Source organism: Callospermophilus lateralis, chromosome 2 (genome assembly GCF_048772815.1).
Source record: "Callospermophilus lateralis isolate mCalLat2 chromosome 2, mCalLat2.hap1, whole genome shotgun sequence".
In the NCBI taxonomy this organism is placed as follows: domain Eukaryota; kingdom Metazoa; phylum Chordata; class Mammalia; order Rodentia; family Sciuridae; genus Callospermophilus; species Callospermophilus lateralis.
In genome coordinates, this window is record NC_135306.1 from 131,878,632 (window position 1) to 131,900,955 (window position 22,324).

The 22,324-nt window shown below is 35.0% G+C and overlaps 1 protein-coding gene and 1 pseudogene across 1 annotated transcript in view; one reads left to right on the forward strand and one right to left on the reverse strand.

Moving 5' to 3' along the window:
* Nucleotides 1-22,324, reverse strand: part of Deup1 (deuterosome assembly protein 1) — a 76,956-nt gene that overhangs the window by 49,346 nt on the left and 5,286 nt on the right. Inside the window, exons 2-4 of the mRNA XM_076843878.2 lie at nt 15,795-15,966; nt 14,292-14,387; nt 6,831-6,962 (exon numbers count right to left, since the gene is read on the reverse strand). Coding sequence (XP_076699993.1) covers nt 6,831-6,962; nt 14,292-14,387; nt 15,795-15,966 — 400 coding nt within the window. The remainder of the gene's footprint in view (nt 1-6,830; nt 6,963-14,291; nt 14,388-15,794; nt 15,967-22,324) is intronic.
* On the forward strand, nt 20,069-20,500 carry LOC143392096 (fatty acid-binding protein 5 pseudogene; annotated as a pseudogene).

Consider the following 22,324-nt stretch of genomic DNA (forward strand, 5'->3'; position numbering starts at 1 on the left):
TTGTTGCTACTATTTGTTTTCACACTATTCTGTGAGGTGCTGGGAACCTACTGGGACAAGTTCACAGGGTAGAGACTCTGTTGTTGAACCAAACTCAACCAAAAGACAGTGCACCCTGATCCACACACAAATTAATGACACTTAATCTTCAGGTATACGTTAAAACAAAGAATTCAAGACACAAAAATCCAAACTAATGACTAGGCCCAATTAGAAACATATAGGGATGGATACACGGGTTATATCTATACAGACATCCACTGCCATAGCAAAAACAGAATTAAAACAAAGGCTTGAGGATACCATACATATGAGGGATATCTCAATCTAGATCACTCTGGGACAAGTAAAGACTGTGCTCTAAAATGGCCCATATATAGAAGCATATGAGAAATACCTCCAAAAAGATGCATAAAACCCAACACAGAAATACAAGAAACATGAAAAAAGATACCTATGATACTACCCCAAGGTAGGAGCCAGCAACTGACCCCAAAGATATTGAAGTGGCTGAAATATCAGATAAAGAACTCAAAAGAATAATAATAAAAATGATCAATGAATTTCAAGAGAACACAGAAAAGCACAATAAATCAATTAAATATTCAGTTGAAAGATAGTAGGCCATGAAGACAGAATTTCAGAAATCTAAGACAAAGTAGCCAGTCTTGAACAATTATACAACATGAAAGAAAATAAAATAAGTAACCATGGTCAGAATATACAAGAATTCTGGTACATTAAGAGACCAAATTTAAGAATCATTGGAATTGAGGAGGGTTGTGAGATGCAGACCAAGGAAATTGATAACTTCTTCAAGGAAAAAAATTACAAAAATTTCCAAAAATTAGAATAAGATGAACATCCAGTTTCAGGAGGCACTCAGAACCCTAAATAGACAAGATCAAAAAAGAACCTCTCCATGACACATTACAATTAAAATACCTAATATACAGAAAGGGATAGAATTTCAAAAGCCTAAAGAGAAAAATGTCAGGTCACATTTAGAGGTAAAGTGATTGACTTAAAGGTTAAGTGATTCCTATCAGAATCATTTCCAATTTCTTAGCACAAACTCTAAAAGCCAGAAGGACTTGTAATTATGTGTTCCAAGAGTCCTGAAAGAAAATAACTGTCAACGAAGACTGCTATTTCCAGCAAAGTTATCCTTCAAAATTAAAAAGGAAATACAAACCTTCAAAGATAAGCAGAAACTGTAAGAATTCAAGACAAACTTACACCACAGAACTTCCTTAACAAAATACTCCACACAGAAGCATTCAAAACAAACCTCAGAATTCACAAATGAACAAATCTCACATAAGACTAGCTAAGCAAATGAGGAGCATGACCAAATTAAACATCAAAAGTAAATCTAAAAGGCAGGAATTAATAAACATCTCTTGGTAATACCATTGAATCTAAATGGTCTCAACTCTACAGTTGAGACATAGGCTGGCAGAATGGATTTAAAAACAAAACACAACTACATGTTGTTTGCATGTAGGCTGAATGGATAGAAATTGATATACAATGTGATTAGAACATGAAAACAAGCAGGAATAGCTACTCTCATATCTGAAAAAGCAGACTTCAAACCAAAATTAATCAGAAGAGACAAATAATTACATATAAGAGAAACTACTCCAATGGAAGCCTCAGATAGACCCAAGTACAATAATACTGGGTGATTTCAACACACCTCTTTCACCATTACATAAGTCATCCAGACAGACCCTCAATAAAGACTCTTTGGACTGGAAAATATTATAAATCAAATGGGATCTAAGAGAAATCTATAGACTATTTCATCCCAAACAGTTGAATACACATTCTTCTCAGTGACTCATGGTACCTTTTCCAAACTTTAGCCAAACTAACAAAATACAACATATTTTAGGTCATTAACATGACAAAACCCTACTTTAAAAAATTATTCTTTTTAGATATACATGAGAGTGGAATATATTTTGACATATACATACATGGAGGATAACTTATTCTAATTAGGATCTCATTCTTATGATTATATATGATATGGGGTTTAACTGGTCATGTATTATTAATAAGTGAACATAAGAAAGTTATGGACATGACTTATTCTGTCTTTCCTATTTTCATCCCTCTTCCCTTCCCTTCTGTCTAATCCAACAAACTTGTATTCTTCCCCGCCTTGCCCCTTATTGTGTGTCAGAGAACATTTGGCCTTTGTTTTTTTGGGATAGCCTTATTTCACTTAGAATGATAGTCTCCAGTTCCATCCATTTACCAGCAAATTCCACAATTTCATTCTTCCTTTATGCCTGAGTAATATTCCATTGTGTATATACCATATTTTCTTTACCCATTCATCTGTTGAGGGGCATCTACTTTGGTTCCATAGCTTGGCTATTGTGAATTTAGCTGCTATAAACACTGATGTGGCTGCATCATTATAGTATGCTGATTTTAAATCCTTTGGGTATAAGCCAAGTAGTGGGATAACTGGGTCAAATGGTGGTTCTATTTCAAGTTATCTGAGGAATCTCCATACTACTTTCCAAAAGTGGTTGCACCATTTGCAGTCCCACCAGCAATGTATGAGTGTACCTTTTCCCCCACATCCTTGCCTACATTTATGGTTTTTTGTGAACAATACACCTTTGAATGATAAATGAGTGATAGAAGAAATCAAGGGAGAAATTCAACAATTCTTCAACTAAAAGGAGAATAGTGATACAACATACCAGAACCTCTGGGACACTATGAACACAGTTCTAAGAGGCAGGTTTATAGCTATGAGTGCCTATGTAAGAAAATCAGAAAAATTCCAAATGATCAACCTAATGATGCATCTCAAGGCCCTTGAAAAAGAGAAACAAACCAATTCCAAACCCCATAGAAGAAAGGAAATAATTAAAATTGGAGACACAATAAATGAAATTGAAAATTTAAAAAAGGATTGATAAACAAAGAGTTGTTTTTTTAAAAGATAAACAAAATGAACAAAAGAAAAAGAGAGAAAACCCAAATTAATAAAATTAGAGATAAAAAAGAGAAATCACCACAGATATCACAGAATCTAGTGGGACCCTAGGGAATATTTTGAAAATTTATATTCCAATAAACTGGAACGCCTAGAGGAAATGTATACATTTCTAGACAAATCTGATCTGCCAAAACTGAATCAAGATGACATAGAAACCTAAACAGATCAATAATTAATAATGAGGTAGAAACAGCAATAAAAAGCTTTCCAACACAGAAAATCCCCGGATCAGATGGATTCTCAGGTGAATGCTTCCAAACTTTTAAAGAAATGATGCCAATACTCCTCAAATTATTCTATGAAATAGAAAAGGATGGAACACTTCCAGATTCATTCTCTGAAGCCAATATCACACTCATACCAAACCAGATAAGGACATCAAGAAAATTATAGACCAATATCCCTGATAAACTTAGATGAAAAAAGTACTTAATAAAATATTAGCAACAACATATTAAGAAGATTACATACCACGGCCAAGTTGGTTTTATTCCAGAGATGCAAGAATGGTATAATAAATGCAAATTAATAAATGTAATTAATCACATAAATAGAATTTAGGACAAAAAATCACTTAGTCATCTCAATAAATACAAAGAAAGCCTTTGACAAAATTCAGCACCCATTCATGATAAAAAACACTGAAGAAATTAGGGATAGAAGGAACCTACCTCAACATCATAGAGGCTACATGAAAAACCCAAAGAAGACCTCATAGTAAATGAGGGAAAATTGAAAGCTTTTCCTTTAAAATATAGGACAAGACAAGAATGCTTACTCTCACTACTTCTACTTAATATAGTGCTAGAAATTCTAGCAGCACAATTAGGTAAGAGGAGGAAGTGAAAGGAATAAAAATAGGAAAGGAAGATGTCAAATTTCACTATTTTAGACAATATGGTCTTGTATCTAGAAGATCAAAAAACTTCACCAAAATACTGCTAGAGCTAATAAACAAATTTGTTAAAAACAGCAGTTTACAAAATCAATATGTAAAAATCATTAGCTTCCTACATACCAACAATGAAGCTGCTGAGAAAGAAATCCAGAAAATAATTTCATTCACAATAGCATCAAACCAACCAACCAACAAACAAAAACCAACCCAAGAATAAATCTAACCAAGGAGGTAAAAGACCTCTACAATAAAAACCATAGAACATTGAAGAATGAAATTGAAAAAGACCTCAGAAGATGAGAAGACCTACCATGTTCATAGACAGGCAGAATTAACATTGTTAAAATGGCCAGACTACCAAAAACAATATACAGATTCAGTGCAATTCTCATCAAAATACCAATTACATTCTTCAAAAAACTAGAAAAAACAGTTCTAAAATTTATTTGGAAGAATAAAAGACCCAGAATTGCCAATACAATTCTAAGCCAAAAAGATAATGTTGGAGGCATCACAATATCTGACTTCAAATTATCCTACAGAGCTATAGTAACAAAAACTGCATGGTACTGGCATAAAAATAGACACATAGACCAATAGTACAGAATAGAAGACACAGAGACAAACCCACACATCTTTAGTCATCTTGTCTTTGACAAAAACATACATTGGAGAAAAGACAGCCTTTTAAACAAATGGTGCTGAGAAAACAGGTTATCCATATGTAGAAGAATAAAACTAGACTCTTATCTCTCACCCTACATAAAAATCAACTCAAAATGGATTAAAGACCTAGGAATTAGAGCAGAAGCTATACAATTCTTAGAAGAAAGCATAGAGTCAACACTCTAGCATGTAGGCACAGGCAACATTTTCTAAATAGGACCCTTAAATCTCAGGAAATATTGCCAAGAGTTAATAAATGGGATGGCATCAAATTCAAAAACTTCTGCACAGCAAAGGAAACAATAAGGAATATGAATAGAGAACGTAAATAATGGGAGAAAAATCTTTTCTAGCTACTCTCTGACATAGGATTAATATATAGAATATATAAAGAACTTAAAAAACCTTACACCAAAAATCAAATAACTCAATTAATAAATGGACAACATGAATAAATGAGATACTTATCAAAAAAACTACAAATAATAGTCAACAAATACAAGAAAAATCTCAGCATTATTAGCAATTAGTGAAATTCAAATAAAAACTACACTGAAATTGCATGTGACATCAGTCAGAATGTTAGTCATCAAGAAAACATATAATAAAAAATACTAGAGATAATCTGGAGAAAAAGGAACACCTTTTTACACTGTTATTGGATTATAAATTAGTAAAACCACTATGGAAATCAGTATGAAGTTTCCTCAAAAGGCTAGCATCAAACTATCATATGACCCAGCAGTACCACTCCTCAGTATTTATCCTAGAATTAAAGTCGTTGTATCTCTACAGTGATACATGCATCCCCGAGTTTATAGCAGCACAATTCACAATACCCAAACTATGGAACCAATCTAGATATCCATCAGCAGATGAATGGATAAAGAAATTGTTTCATGTATACACAATGACATTTTATTCATCCATAAAGAAAAATGAATTGATGTCATTTTCAGGAAAATGGAACTAGAGATCATTATGTTAAGCAAAATAAGTCAACCTCAGAAGGTTAACGGTTGTATGTTTTCTCTCATGTGTAGAAGCAAGAAAGGGAAAGTAAAAAAAAAAATGGGGGGGGGGGTCTCATGGAAATCAAAGGGAGAAGGGTAGTGGAAAGGGACCAAGGGGTGGAAGGTGGGGACAGAAGGGAAAAGTGCTGGGGGTGATATTGGCCAGAACATTGTTATATTGGTACTGAGTGTATATACAAATGTGTAACAACAAATCCCATCAGTATGTACAACTACAATGCACCAATAAAAATATGGGGGAAGAAATCTTGGAGCAGAAGGATTGTTAATTCAAGGGTAAGATGATGGCTTATGAAAGAGGGCAATGACAACCAGATAGGAAGAAAGGCAAGGGGGGCAAATATGGGCTAAAGTATGAAGAATAAATTAAAAAAAAAAAAAGAGATTCCACAAAGTTATCTAACCTTGATGTTTGGGAGGTTCAGGATTATCATCAATCAATGAGTTGGAAAATGAGATCATTGGCTAGGGGTGGGGATGCTGAGGTTTAGGACTTGGGAAAAATGAAATAAACTGAGTGAGATAATGTGAGGGTCAGCTTGAGGCCATTAAAAATAATTGAGCAGCACTGGGAACATAGCTCATGTCATGTGATAGAAATGTACAGTAGAATCTACGGGCTCTTACATTACTTGTAGCAGGAACACTCAAGAGCATAAAGAAACAAAATAACTGGTTTGTGTTTTTAAGGTTGGAAAGCGCAAAGAGGGAGAACGAGTACAACTGTAGCCTGAGTCATTTTAGAGACTGAGAGTTTAGAAGTCCTGGGTGATGTGGGGTGACTTAATTAGAGTGGTGCTTTACCTTTAAGGAAAAAACCCTGAAACTTCAAGCCCTGCTCTGAAACTGTTTTGAGGTTTCATTGGGATTTAAGTACCTAATAGTTAAATGGCCACTAAAAGATTTATTAGATATTCGCTTTAACTGACCCCAGGGGTGTCCTTCAATTTCATTCAACAGCTGCAGTTTCTTTGAACTTTTTTCTTTTTTTGGCTCTCCCACAATGCTGATCTATATAAATGATACATAAATCAAAGTGATGTTTTAATTCACTAAGTGCTTGAGGGGAAGGTGCACTGGAAATACAGATATTCCTCGAGAGTTGATTTGTTACCCCAGCTGTACATGCCACTCTGTGCTCTACACACAGCCACATGGAAACCAATCCTAATACACACAAAGAAACTAAGGAAAGATCTCTTACCTCTAATTTTTGGTTTAAATTGCTCAGTTCAAAGGGCACTTCTTCTTTATGAGGTATTTCTTTTCGGTGGACTTTGTTTTGTTTCATCTGATGTAATCTCAGTTTCTCAAAGCTATTTGTTAGTTTGGAAAACTGTAAATTATAGAAAACACTAACATTTTACTATTCACAGTTATTTCTAGCTTGATTTCACAATATTTCTTTTCTTGTGTACCTCTTCAAAAATTTAAGTCATGATTTGAAAGTGCAGTAAAGCTTAAATGTTCCAATTAGTGGAGATAGAACCAGTTATTAAAACTCAATTATTGAAGCTGAACATGATTCATCTTTGATGTAAATTTGGGAATTAATTAACTGCACAATTAAACAATGATTCATTTGATAAATGTTTTGTTCAGATTTGTTTTAACCATATGTAGTAAAGCCCACAATTTTGAAAAACTAAGTTTTTTCTTACTTTTATTTAGTGCCATCTTGTGTTGACAGTTTTAATTTCAGTAACTCAATCTACAAAATAAACAGCTTATGCTTCATTCATAAAAATCTAATATTTAATTTAAAATAATACTTCCTATAGGCAGCATCAACTTCTGGGAGGAAATTTCTATTTTTTTTAGTGAAATAATTACAGGTTCACAGGAAGTTGCAAAGTTATTACAGAGAGGTTCTGGTTTTAAAAAACTGTTTCGCCTAGTTTATCCAAATATCTACACCTTATTGAACTACAGTAAAACATCGATCCCAGGAAGGTAAAGCTGGTCCAGTATGTGTGTGTGACTTAATGCCACTTATCACATGTGGGGATTTGAGAGACCACAAGTATAAATGATATTCAGGACTAGGACTTAAGGGTATAGATCAGTGGTTACACATAAAGTTCTGGGTTCAAACCCCAAAGCCACCCCCACCCAAAGAAAACAAACAAACAAAAAAAAACCCAAAACAGAATTATTTAATCTTCACAAAGATCTCATTCATGGTACCCCTTTAGAGTCTCACTTATTTCCCTCATTTCTTATCCTGCCAACTACTAATCTGTTTTCCATCTATATAATTTGTTACTTTAACTATTATAAAATGAAATCATATAATACATGACTATTGAAATTGAATTTTTTTTACTCAATTTAATGTCCTTGAGATTCATGTGTATTTCATAGATTTTCATTTTCATTGCTGAGTAGTATTCCATGATATGAATGTATAACAGTTTGTTTAACCATTCACGTAGATTGAATTTTTTTTTATATTTTCTAGTTTGGGGCTGGTACAAATAAAACTGTAAACAACTATGTCTATATTTTCTGATATTGAAGTAACCATTTCTGGGTTTTTTCCTCATAAAATTCTACTGAGGTATATTCCTATTACATAGCTATACCCCATTTTGTTTACCATTCATCAATTGATGGACATTTGAGTTATTTTTACTTTTGAATATTATGAACAATGCTGCTATGAACACTGGTATATAAGTTCTTGTGTGGATATATGTTTTCATTTCTCTTGGGTGTACACTTAGGAGTGAAATTGCTGGCTCCTAAAGTAAGCTAAGTTTGACTTTTTGAGGAATAACCTGTTTTCCAAAGTGGCTGCACCATTGTCCATTCTCACTCAAAATGTATAGAGTTCCAATTTTTCCATATCTCACCAACACTTGTTATTGTCTGTATTATTAATATTATTTATTATTATTCCTAGTCATGTGAAGGGGTATCTTATTGTGTTTTTTTTGTTGTTGTTGTTCTTCTTTTTAGATATACATGACAGTACAGAGTATTTTGACATATATACATGGAGTTTAACTTATCCAAATTAGGATCCCAATCTTGTGGTTGTACATGACATAGAGTTACACTGGTCATGTATTCATATATAAGGGTAGAAAAATTATGTCCAATTCATTCTACTCTCTTTCCAATTCCCATCCCTCCTCCCTTCTTTTCATTTAAGTTTGTGTAATCAAATGAACTTCTAATCTTCCTCCTTGTCCTCTCCCTTGTTGTGGGTTAGCATCCACATATCAGATATTTGACCTTTGGTTTTTTTGGGACTGGCTTATTTCACTTAGCATGATAGCCTCCAGTTCCATCCATTTACCAGCGAATGCCATAATTTCTTTCTCCTTTATGCCTGAATAAATAATATTCTATTGAGTATATATACCATATTTTCTTTATCCATTCATCTGTTGAATGGTTTTTTTTCTCATAAAATTTTACTGAGGTATATATACCTACTTTAGTTCCATAGCATAACTATTGTGAGTTGAGCTGCCATAAACACTGATGCGGCTGCACCGCTAAAGTATGCTGATTTTAAGTCCTTTGGGTATAGAGGGAGGAGTGGGATGGCTGGGTCAAGTGGTGGTTCCATTCCAGGTTTTCTGAGGAATCTTCACCCTGCTTTCCAAAGTGTTTGCACCAATTTGCAGTCCCACCAGCAATGTGTGAGTGTTCCTTTTTCCTTACAATATCACCAACATTTATTATTGCTTGTATTCTTGATAATTGCCATTCTGACTGGAGTGAGATGAAATCTGTGTACTTTCAGTTTGCATTTCTCTGATTGCTAGAGATGTTGAACATTTTTTTTCATGTATTTGTTGACCATTCATGTTTCTTCTTCTGTGAAGTACCTGTCCACTTCCTTTGCCCATTTGTTGATTGGGTTTTTTGTTGTTATTTTGACTTGGTATTAAGTTTTTTGAGTTCTTCATATATCCTAAAGATTAATTCTCTATGTGAGATGCAGGTGGCAAAGATTTTCTCCTATTCTGTAGGTTCTCTCTTCATATTCCTGTTTTCTTTGCTGTGAAGAAGCCTTTTAGTTTGATACCATACTATTTATTGATTCTTGATTTTATTTCTTGTGCTTTAGTAGTCTTATTGAGGAAGTTAGTCACTAAGTCAACATAATGGAGAGTTGGGCCTACTTTTTCTTCTAATAAGTGTAGGGTCTCTGGTATAATGCCTGGGTCCTTGATCCACTTTGAGTTGACTTTTGTGCAGGATGAGAGATAAGTGTTCATTTCATTCTATTATATATGGATTTCCAGTTTCCCCAGCACCATTTATTGAAAGGGCTATCTTTCCCACAATGTATGTTATGGCACCTTTGTCTAGTGTGAGATAACTGTATTTATGTGGGTTTGTCTCTGTGTCTTCTATTCTTTACCTATGGTCTCATGTCTATTTTGGTGCCAATACCATGCTGTTTTTGTTACCAAAGCTCTGTAGTATAATTTAAGGTCTGGTATTGTGATGACTCCTGCTTCACTTTTTTAGTAAGGATTACTTTGTCTATTCTGGGTCTTTCATTTTTCCAAATGAATTTCATGACTTTTTTTTTCTATTTCTAAGAAGAACATCATTGGAATTTTAATAGGAATTGCATTATATCTGTATAGCATTTTTGGTAGTATAGCCATTTTGAAAATGTTAATTCTGCCTATCCAAGAACGTGGGAGATCTTTCCATCTTCAAAGGTCTTCTTCCATTTCTTTCTTTAGTGTTCTATAGTTTTCATTTTAGAGGCCTTTCACCTCCTTGGTTAGATTTATTTCTTGTTTTTTTTTTTTTTTGATGCTATTGTGAATAAAATTGTTTTCCTGATTTCTTTCTTGGCAGCTTTATTTTTGGTATGAAGGAAGGTAATGATTTTTGCATGTTAATTTTGTACATCTGCTACTTTGCCAAATTTGTTTATTTGCTCTGGAAGTTTTTTGATGGAGTTTGATTGACAGTTCCTTAATGACTAATGATGTTGAACATTTTTTTTAATGTGAATATTGTTCATTTGTATACATTCTTTGGAGAAATGTCTATTTATCTTTGTCCACTTTAAAATTTTGTCATTTGTCTTTTTATTATTGACTAGCATTATGGGGTGGATATGGTCTGAGTGTGTCCCCCAAAGGTTCATGTGCTGAATTGGTTCTTAGCCTGATGATGCTGACAGATGGTGGAACCTTTAGGAAGTGATGCTTAGTGGAAGGTGATGAGGTTGTTAGGGCTACTTTCCTTGAAGGGATTAATGTAGTTCTTACAGGACCCTGCTTAATTCCTAATAGAGTTATTATAAAAAGAACAAGTCTAGCTTCTGAATCTCTCTGGCTTTCTATTTTTCCAGGTGATCACTCTCAGGGGCAGACTTCCACCATTGTGATGCCATCCACCATGTTTTGACACAGCCAAGGGAGCCCTTCCTTATCAGAGGCCATAAGAGGGGCAATGGGGTTGCCTGAATTTGGATTTTCAGCTTCTAAAACTGAACTATATAAACCACTTGTAAAATTTCCAGTCTCATGTATTTTGTTATAGAGATGGGTAATGAAATAATAAAACATCATGTTCTTTTATTCTGCCCCATTTACAATATAATTTTCTTAAGTGTTTCCTCTATATCCTCCATATTAAGAAATACCTTAAATATCACTGTGATTTTTTTATAATCAAACAACAGGAAACTCAAAAGAAGAAAAAAGTATATTGCTATTTTCCTATTTTTTTTTTCTTCTAATGTTTTCCCTTCCTGATGCCTTCAGAATTATTTATTATTTTTCTTCTGCAAAGAGAAAACCCTTAAGCCATTCTTTTAGGGTAGGTCTACTAACGACAAATGCTCCGAGTTTTCCTTCATTTGACAATGTCTTGATCTCCCTTCATTTCTGAAGGATATTTTCACTGAGCATACAATTCTGTGCTCTTTCAGCATTTGAAATAAGTTGTCCCAACTTGCTTCTGGCCTCCGTGGTTTCTGATGAGAGATCTATTATGTGAATTTGTTTTAAGGTGTCATTTCCTTCTTGTTGCTTCCAAATTTTTTGTTGTGGTTTGTTTCTTTCTTTCATGATTTTCAGAACTTTGACTATGATATGTCTTGCTATTGATTCCCCTGGGTTTATCCTGTGTGAAGTTTACTCAATTTCTTGAAAATCTGGAACTTTCCAGGTACTATTTTTTTTTTAATACTTTCCCACCTTTTCCTCTCCTTCTGAAATTCTGATGATGTGAACTTTCAGTCTTTTGTCATAATATTGCATGTCCCCTAAGGGTTTATTTTCTTTTAGTCTTTCTGCTGTTCACATGGGGTAATTCCTATGTACTTATAGCCTATCTTTCCTACTGACCATTCCCTTTGTCTTCAACATTTTAAACCCCTCCACTAATTTTTTTAGTTTGATTATATTTTATTTTTCAGCTATAAAATTTCTAACTAGTTTTTTAGATTTAAATTTATTTGCTACAACTTTCTAATTTTTTATTCATTTCAAGCTTGTTTGTAATTGCTCATTAAAACATTTTTAATAGCTACTTTCAAATCCTTGTCAGATAATTCTAATATCTGTATGATCTTGACATTGGCATCTATTGATTATGTTTTCTTATTCAAGTTGAGATTTTCCTGTTTTTTGCTATCATGAAGCATTTTCTATCGAAACTTGGAAATTTGGGGTATTGTATCAAGAGACTCTGAATTTTATTTAAATATTGTGTTTTAGCCATTCTAGTCTGACAATGTTCCTTCAGGGACCACCTTGTTATTGCCAGGTGGTAGTAGAAGTCCAGGTCTTGAGCTACTTCCACTGGTACCCAGAGGGAGATGCTCCTTATTCCTGCTGAGTGGGATTGAGAGTTTAGGGACCTCTAGCCTTTAGCTGAGGGAGGGTCATGAGTTCCTTCCTACTGCTTCTCATATGGCCATCTGTGCAGTGATACTCTAGTGGTGGTGGTGGACTTGTTAGCACTAAGCAGTAACTGATCACAAGGTTCCTTGTCATACTATGAGAATGACGGGGAGGGACACCATATTACCATGGAGTGGGGGTAGAGACTAGGCTCCATATGGTTTCCAGTGACACGACTGGTTCGGGAAGGCCATGACTGCTGGTGATGAAAATCCAGGCCTCCCACTCAGTCTGCTCCCACCTCCCAGGCAAGGGCTCAGGCCATTTTGTTAGAGCCTGGAGAGGCGGAAGTCTAGGTTTTCCACTCAGCTCTTGTTGGTGGGCGTTGGGGTGGGGCTGTCTTACCTGTGGTGTTTGGCTGGAGTGGAGCAGTAAATGCATAAGAGTGTTTGATGTTGCCTCTTTCCTGGTCTTTTGGCTAAAGACAACAGGCTTCTGCTAGGCTTGTTTGCACCCACTGGTGTGTCTAATTTGCTAGCTTCTCTATCACCTAGTCTGGAGTAGATAAGGGAAAAAGAAATCCTAGGGAATTCACTGCTGTGTCATTCTTTGGGTCCCAGGGTTTTCAACCAATCTATCTTTTCTCCCACTTCTCAGAGTCTTATGTTGTTTTTAACTGTATTCAGGAGGATGATAGGAAAAGTACTTATAGCCTATCTTTCCAGAAACAAAAGTCTCAAATAGTGATTTGATGTTTATGTTGTTATAGTCATAGAAAAAACCCAGTTGGTTTACTTAAGGTTTAAATCTTAGGGTTTTAGCTGGGAAAAACTATGCATAATTTTATAACTCGGACACAATTAGTGGCTGTTACTTAAATTATAGGCAAAATGTCCAGGTAGATTATCTAATAAATGTCATATAAGATTAAGTCTGATACAAGCATACCAGTTAAGTGATATCAAATTGTTTCATATTCCAGTATTAATGGCCAAATAAGGAGAAGCATTAAATACTTTGGGCTCTATTGACAAGATTATCATATATGAAATCTTTGTACTTCAAGAAAAGTTAGTTATAAAGTGAAATTTCACAATCAAACATATTTCCCATTGATTCATTTCCTAGTTTAAGCAAGGACGTAGCTAGCATCTGCTAGATTTGAGATGTCCAGATGACTACTGCCCTATGTGATACCTGTGGTAAGGAAAGAACACTTTTACTTGCCAGTACAGTAGGAAAGAATTTGGTACCCTCTCATGACATATGAAGAAGCACTATCACTTATGAAATAGCCTTACCAGTAATAAAGACCAGTTTTATTCTTTCAATTATCGATTTCATTATAGCAAGCTTCCACATTACAAATTTTCATAGAATTTAAGACATCCCTATTAGGTAGTAATAACCATGAAAGATAGTTTTGGTTTTTTGCTTCCCATTCACACAGCTAATAATTCTAATTTAATTAATCAACAAGCCTCTGTAGACCTAGAAAGCTATTTGTTTAGCACTGTGCTAACAGTTAAAGGACACAGAAGGTATACAAAACTGACAATTTAGTAAAAGAGACAAAATCAGTATATAAACAATGACAGGGGCAAACATAATTAAACAGGTAATTAAAATATACGAACAGTCAGCTTTAATAAAATTAACACACTTTTATAGGAAAAACATATCAGAGTGATACTGGCCAAATTATATTGTTATATTGTATGCCTGTATGAATATAGCAAATCCCATGATTATGTACAATTATAATATAGGGCACAAAAATGTGGGAAAAAATATCAAAATGTTTAACACTAAATTGTAACAAGTTTTCTTACTTGAGCTTTTAGGGTTTGTAGTTGTCCTTCATAATTCTGAGTCATTGCTAAATTACATTTTTCCAGACTGTCCAACTTCTGTCGAAGTAATCCCACCTGCAGTAAGAATAAATTTTAATTTTGCTTTCTCTAAATTTTGTCTGACAAAATCAGAAAATATGCAAAAGAGAAGCATAATTTAAATAAAACTGCTGTACCAGACAAAGAATAAATATTTGTACTGCAGTTCTTAAAATAGCTATTAATAATTAAATTCACAAAACCCAAACATTGCCAGCACTATTCCACCAGATATAGATTATGACAGTGCAATATGGATATTTAACAAAAGATCCTTATCACCATCACATTTTAAACTAAGATTTAGAACTTACTTATTTTGCCTTATCTTTTTGGGAAATTATATCATCAATACTTAGGCAAAACCTCTACTAGCATAATTCATTTTTTTCCTGCCTGCAAAGTGAGCTCTGCTTTAGTGGTGCTATAAATAGCTGTAACATCTTTATAAGAATGAACATATTAAAAAGAAAAATGGCTATGGACAGTTGTTAAGGATTTGGCTTATTAAATTTGTCTGCTTAAAATGTAGGTAAGGCAACTGTTTACATATCTGTGTTCTTACAGGTATAGAGAAGTAAGAGAATAATCCCTTGCATATGCCAGGACTGATAACTTCCTCTTAGGAGAAAGGAAACTAGATCCCCAAAACTAAGGTAACCATGCCAAAGATAATATAGTTAACTATGCAAATAACAAGATCTATTGAAAGGCCAATAAAGGTAGAAAAGTAGCCAATGAATAAATTAGCTGATGAAGTTTTAATATATGATTAGTAAACATTTCTCTTATGCTTCATTCACCAACCTCACCCCCTTGCCAAATACAGACACACACAAGTCAGTGCTAGGTAAGGCATATGTTTTCCTGAACTTCCCAGGCCTGAGAACTCTCTCACATTCTCTGACCACCAGTTTGGCAATGAGCAGCCCAGCAGGGTCTGAGGGAGCTCCTCGAGGGTGGGTGCTCAGCTGCACACACATCTTAACCATACTCTATTCTTCTTTGTCCTACCACAATCAATTCTTACACCTAATTTTCAGGAAGTATTTTTCTCCCAGATTAGAGGAGGCAAATGCTCTTGAACTCTGCCTTGAAGAAAGACACAGTTTTGATAGCCACTTCTTTGTTTCTATAGTAGCAAGCATTTACATCTTTGTTTGGAAACAATATTTATTTCACATATACAGTAATTTTTTTTTTACTTTTATAGATGGCATTGACACTATATGACCATCTTCATCAGTAAGTATCTATGGATTTATTCTCTATGCTTGTTTCTTAGAGTACATTAAGCATAGTATTTGTTGGCAGAATGTCAAGTAATAAATGCCATTGCAGATGCCTGAGTAAAAGTATCTATAATGAAAAATGTTATAATAGAATAAATATTATTTGTAAGAGTCTGATGAATTATGATTTATTAATACACGCATTAAGTACCTCTTGACCTTTCTGATCCAAACAAGTTTGTGCATTTGCCAACTCTTGATCCCGAAGATCTAATCGTGTCTCCAAAGCCCTCATCTTTCTTTCCCAATCCAATTTCTTGTTGCTTACCATGATGTCAATTTGTTCCATTAATTCCTGAAGCTCAGCCTCACAAGGAGAAGCTCTGGCAATTGTAGAAAAGTAAAATACATTTTAAAAGATTGAATTGTGGGGGCAAGAAAAATTATTAATTACTTGGCCTAGCTTGATCATTTCCTCAAATTATTCAATTATTTAAATAGGAAGAAGTCTAAAAGCTAGAGGTTAATTTTTTAAATTAAAACTAAAAGCTAATTTCAGAGCTAGTAGTATATATACACTTAATTTTTTAAAATAATGTTTCTAGAGTGGACTAATTATGAAAACTGGTAAGATTTACCTGAAGGATTGTTACAAGTAAGTATATATGTATCTCTGTCTCATGTGTGTATGTGTGTGTGTGTGTGTGTGTGTGTGTGTGTGTGTATCTGTCCACACACCTTGGGAAGAGTTTAGAGGCAAATTGGGACATCAAAAGAGCAAACCTGAGCTAGAGAGGACCAGATTCATGAGTACTAACTATGCTGTCATACTGCTCCTCCAAAAGGGGGAACCTGGGCATGATGTCTATTTGGAAGAAATTTGATCAGACAGGTGTGAACAGTGTAGCATAAGTCTTTAGACAATGGGAATACTAAAAGTGATATAGATGGCATTGTATTTGGTCTAGAAAGGTCTATTGAGGTTGAAACTTGGTAACAGTGAATATTATAGACACTGAAATCTGGGAAGAAGACAGATTGCTAGGTCTTCTCAGTACTGGGTTCTTTTTCTAGAAAGTTGAATCTTCCCAGAGAGTCCAGTCTCTTAGACTGGATAAGCAGGTGGATATTAAGACCTCAGACTTCAGTTGAGGGCAACAAAAATATCCTTATTAGGAAAGTGAATTATTTCATCATTCATTTCAATGGTGTTGATCAAGCTTCTAATACATTATTGCAGTAGAGAGGAGGGCAGGAGGAGAGGCAAGTGTGAAATAACAGTTCCCCATTTAGTTTAACCAAATCAGAATTTTAGGGCTAATTAAGGATTATTTAACATTTTGGAAAAAAATAAAAATAAAAATGAGACCCACAGAGGCCCAAGGTCACACACAGCTAATTGTTCAAAGAGCTGGATCCTAGGCAGCTATTTCTTACCTTTCATGCCTTCCTGTATATCACACAGCAGAAGACATGGTGTTATGGACAAGAACATGTTTAAAAAATACAGCAGAAATTCATTTCATTGCAATAGGTTTAGAAACAGGTGTCAGAACCTAATGGATTCAGAATCCGAAATCATTTCCTAAAATACCCAGAATGATCCTGGTTTATTTAACAATGTATTTACTGATTTTGATATCAGAGAGGTTTTAAGTACAAAGTGCCATTTGAAGTCTCATAGTAGTCCTGGAATAAGGCCCCAAAGCTTTTTCAACTTTTACTTAACACCTAAACCAAATCTGAGGAAATACAGCATACTAATTCCTCTATAAATAATTTGATTGATTTGAATTTAAATTATGATGTAGAGCAAAAGTACAGAACTGTCCTGGTGTTCTCACAACTTGTTGTTGTTGTTGTTATCAGGTATCATCATTTCCTACACATACATTTTGTATATTTCTTTTACTAGTTTAAGCTCTGGAAAAAGGGGACTTTATCAGTTTGGTTCATCTCTATCTCACCAGAGCCTAGTGCAATACCCTAGCACATATTAGATACTCAATAAAACTTTGAAAAAAGAATAAATGAGCTGTTTTTTCATTACTGTCTCCTTGGAATATAGGAATGCCCCATGCTAATACATAAAAATGAAGGCCTAGAGTGTGGACATAATGTAATCTACCCAATTAATTTTATTAAATAATTTATTTATTAAATAATTAATTATTAAATAAGTGAATGAGTGGCTTACTTCCTGGTTATGACAATGGTATAAAAAAGTTAGAATATTAGACTCTCAGGTGGAAGGACTCTTAAAACCATCTAGTCCAATTGCTTTTTACAGTGTGAGCATTCCTTCTACAAATACTTCTTGAGAAAATCATCTGGCATACAACATGAATCAGATTCATCAGATCTAGGACAGAGTCCAAAATTCTGCATTACTAACAAAAGTATCAAGTGATTCAATGCCTGCTGAAGTTTGTGATTTATTTTGCAACATCACTGCAAAGAACTCACCCAGCCTATATCTGGATTCTTCCCTTAACTAATAGTTCCTATCTGAGATTGCTTCTAGATGACAATAAGTTAGATTTTTTTTTTATATTGAACAACTTTTCCATGCACAGGTCCTAATTTGATCCATTGAGACCATTCAAAACTTTTCAACACAGAATGTTGAAGGTTAACATACTTGAATATAGTCATCAATGTACTGAATGCAGTTTTCAGTGTTCCCTGTCTTCTCAATGTTAAATATTAGAGACTGAATATACAGATGAATGATGGCCAGACCACATGATAGACTATGACTTGCAACTTCTGCAACAACTAGTTTGCAGCAATTGTGCCAGAAAGGTCAGAACTTGGTCACTGACTGCCAGCTTCCCCAATTTTTGCTTCCACTTCCAACTCACAACCAACTGAAGAAGGCCACATAGAATCTCCAAACTAGTCACATAGAAAGCCCTGCTTCTAGTTATTCTGTTCTTAGCTTCTCCATGCCACTAGTCTCCAGTCACAGCAGACCTGAAGCCTCCTGGGCCACTTTTTTCCCACTATAAAGCTTTCTCATTTCCCTTCCTGCCTTTGAGTCTGCCAAGTAGTGATCATGGGTGATCACCTTGGTGATACAGCAAACTCGAAATAAATAGCTTTTGCTTGTTCTCATCTGGGTTATCTTGCTTATCCAAAAAATACCTTTGTTTCTTTTGATTGATACTAGACATTTTTCTCCACTGCTCTATACTCTTTACCCAGTTGCCCAGAAAATATTACATATTTAGAATAAATTTTTTAAATTAATGAAAAAATTAATAACTATTGTAATATTTTTAGCTTCTTCAAAATCCTAGTGATTTGCCTTTGAACAAGTTGTTTTTTTATTTCCTACTTGAAATGTACCACTCAAGACTTTAACATAACACCATAGGTATGTCTCTTCAGCTCAGACAGGGACTCACATCTGTTGTTTTAGGTATCATATACTTTCATTCAACTTGATAGAAGTCACAATAGTTTAGAATTTTGGAGGGGAAAGGAAAAAGTGATATCTACTATTACAGGGTGGGTTTACTCTTTTTTAAAATATTTTTTTAAGTTGTAGACAGACACAATACCATTATTTATTTAGTTTTATGTGGTGCTGAGGATTGAACCTAGTGCCTCACATGTGCTAGGCAAGTACTCTAGCACTGAGTCAAAACCCCAGCCCACCAGGTGCCATCTTATCTAAATTTATTTATTCTTATCTAAATTTATCTTTCTTTTTCCATGCAAACTCTGAGTAAGCCACTTATTCACTATCTTCTGCTTGTTTAGTTTCTTAAGGGGGATCCAAGGGCAGGGCTTTACAGTCATCCCTATTGAATTTCAGTTTCACAGTTTCAGGTTTTCAGCCTGGGTCACTGGTTCATTAACCACTGTATAAGATACTGGGAAAATTGACAGGAAGCCAACCACTACCTGTGCATAGAAAGGGACATTCAAGGAAGGCAGAAGAAAAGACTGATGAATACGTACAGGTATCTTAGAAAGGAGGAGTCCTGAACACAGACCTAGAACAGAGATTGGACTATCTCAGGTGTCCTAAATGAGGTGATATCTGAGCTTATATTTGGGATCCTGCTTCCATCAGAGAATGTCTTTACTAAACCATCCAGTTTGGGGTCAGCTGCAGATTAGCTATTTTATATAGAGACATTCACAACATTTACATATTAAAGAAATAGGGATATATAAAATATATACTTTCATGTACTACATGTGTATATAAAAGCTATTAATAAAGTGCCATCAAGAATAAAATAGAGGACAGAGCCTTGTGACATTCTACTATCAAGCCCTTCATGGTGACAGTGATCCATTGATTACTCCCCTTTATTATTATCAGATACTAATCCATTTAATTAACTTTGCAACTTTTTCTTTCTTTCCTACAAAAATGAAAAGCCCTGTAAAATAAGATGGTAAAACTCAAATACAACAGCAAACTGCCCACATTCCTGTTCTACTGACACAGCAGCACCAGCACCCACCATGGCCACCATTCAGCATCTGGAAGGAAGATGGCACCTGGTGGACTATAAAGGCTTTGATGGCTACACGAATGAATTAAGAGAGGAACTTACTATGAGGAAAATGGGTGCAATGGCTAAGTCAGATTGTATCATCACTCTTGAAAACCAGAAATTCATACAGAAATGGAAAGCACCTTGAAAACAACATAGTTTTTTTTTTTTTTTTTTTGTACCCTGGGAGAGAAGAAACTGTAGCTGATGGCATAAAAACTCAGATGTTTTGCAGCTTTGTAGACAGCACATTGGTTCAGCATCAGGAGTGGGATGGGAAGGAAAGCACAATTATATGAAAATTGAAAGATGGGAAACTAGTGTCATGAAAAATGTCACCTGTACTTGGTTCTATGAAAAATCAGACAAAATTTCTATCATCACTGTGGACAGGAATTAACTGTAAGAATGAAGAACTTAGTTCAATGAGCAAATCTCCCTACTGCTGCTGCTTTTTTTTTCATTGCTGTGTTCAATTATCTCTTTATCATAAACATTTTACATGCAACTTTCAAAGTGTTGGTGTAACTAGTATAATCCCTTCAGTTAGTAAATATTGAATGTATTTGTGGTGAAAAAAACAAAAACAAAAAAATTCAAATACAACTCTTATTTCCTTGAGGTACCAACATATTAATCCTATAAACTGGGACCCGTCCAGTGTGTGGAATTTAACTTGCTTAACATCCCTTCATGTGTCTGCTAAAGGATCAACCCCACCCCAGTTTATGATGCAACTCCTAAGCAGCTTATGAAATTCCTTGTGCGGGCTATAAAGCTGCTCTGTGAGTGCTCTCCGGCTGCTGCTCTCCTCTGAGAAACAGCCTTGTCGGTTTGCCTCATGCTACTGACAATAAATCTCTTGTGAGAGACTCTGGCTTGTGGTGTGGTCTTTGGACTTTGTGTGGACTCTGCGAGTGTCTTTTCACACTGCTCTTTCTCCATTGTATACTCCTTTGTTAAAAATCAGTTGGCTGAAAGTAATGCTTTGCTGTATTGTTTACTGTTGTCTTAGCATCATCCCTGCTCTATGTATACCTTGTTCAATCACCTACTATCTGCTATGTGGACCTCTGGACTGCTCTGATGCTGAATGCCCTTAACTGTTCTGTCCACATCCCACCTGATAACAACAAGGACTTGGGGTTACTTCCCCCAACTTTACCCTCTTGAAGCAGGAAGCAGCTTGGAGATGTTATCACCCATTTTTCCACAGAAACCAGATGTAGAAATTGACTGTGCGAAAATGTAACAGTGGTTCATTTTATGCTTTCAACATAGCCCTTGCTGCTCTGCCACTGCAACTTATTTTTTAAAAGCACATGTTTCTTTCTCTTCTTGTCTCCTTGCTCTTTCCTAATCTCTCCTCCTCCCTAATCTTGGGGGGAAGCAGGATTACCTTTCTTCCTTATTTTAGGCAGATTCATCTGTCCATGAGTACACACCCCTACCATAAGAATGAAGTAATCCAGACTTTGGAATGGTACTAGAAGATCTCAGAAATGATTATCTCCCAAATTAACAAGTTAATTACAACTCCAACAGAGAACATGTAGAATGTAATCTTTGAATTACCTCTTTAAAAGCCCCCTGTGTTTCTGCTGATGGACAGATTCACAGCCTCTGGGACAGGAGTCCCCTCTGTTTCTCCTTTGTTAGCAAAGCAAAACAACTTTCTTCCTTTTCCTCAAAAAAAAAAAAAAAAAAAAAAATCTGTTGGCTGTAAATGTGTGGGGTTATCTCTGGGCTCTTTGTTCTCTTCCACTGGTCTGGTCTGTGTGTTTTTATGCCAGTAATGCTGTTTTGATTACTCTTGTTTTGTAGTGTATTTTGAAGTGAGTTGGTATATTGCTTCTTGATTTGTTTTTCATTGTTGTTTTTGTTTTTGCTCAGCATTGTATTAGCTATTCAGGGTCTCACTGCAGTAAGAATGGCTATTTTCAAAGAGAAAATAAGAAGTGCTGGTGTAACAGGGGTTCACTTGATGTTTTGACTATATCCCTTGTGGCTTTGAAATTTAAATTTTTTTTTCTTTTTCCCAATCTCCTTTTCCCTAAAATTCTCCTCCCTGATCATCTTTTTCTCTCTAATCTCATTTTCTCTGAATCACTTCTATAAAAGCCCCCTATATTCTTCCAGATGGGAAGAATCACAGCTTTGGGACAGGACTCCCCTATGTTTCTCCCTTGCTAGCAAAGCAATAAACCTTCTTTTTCCTTTTTCT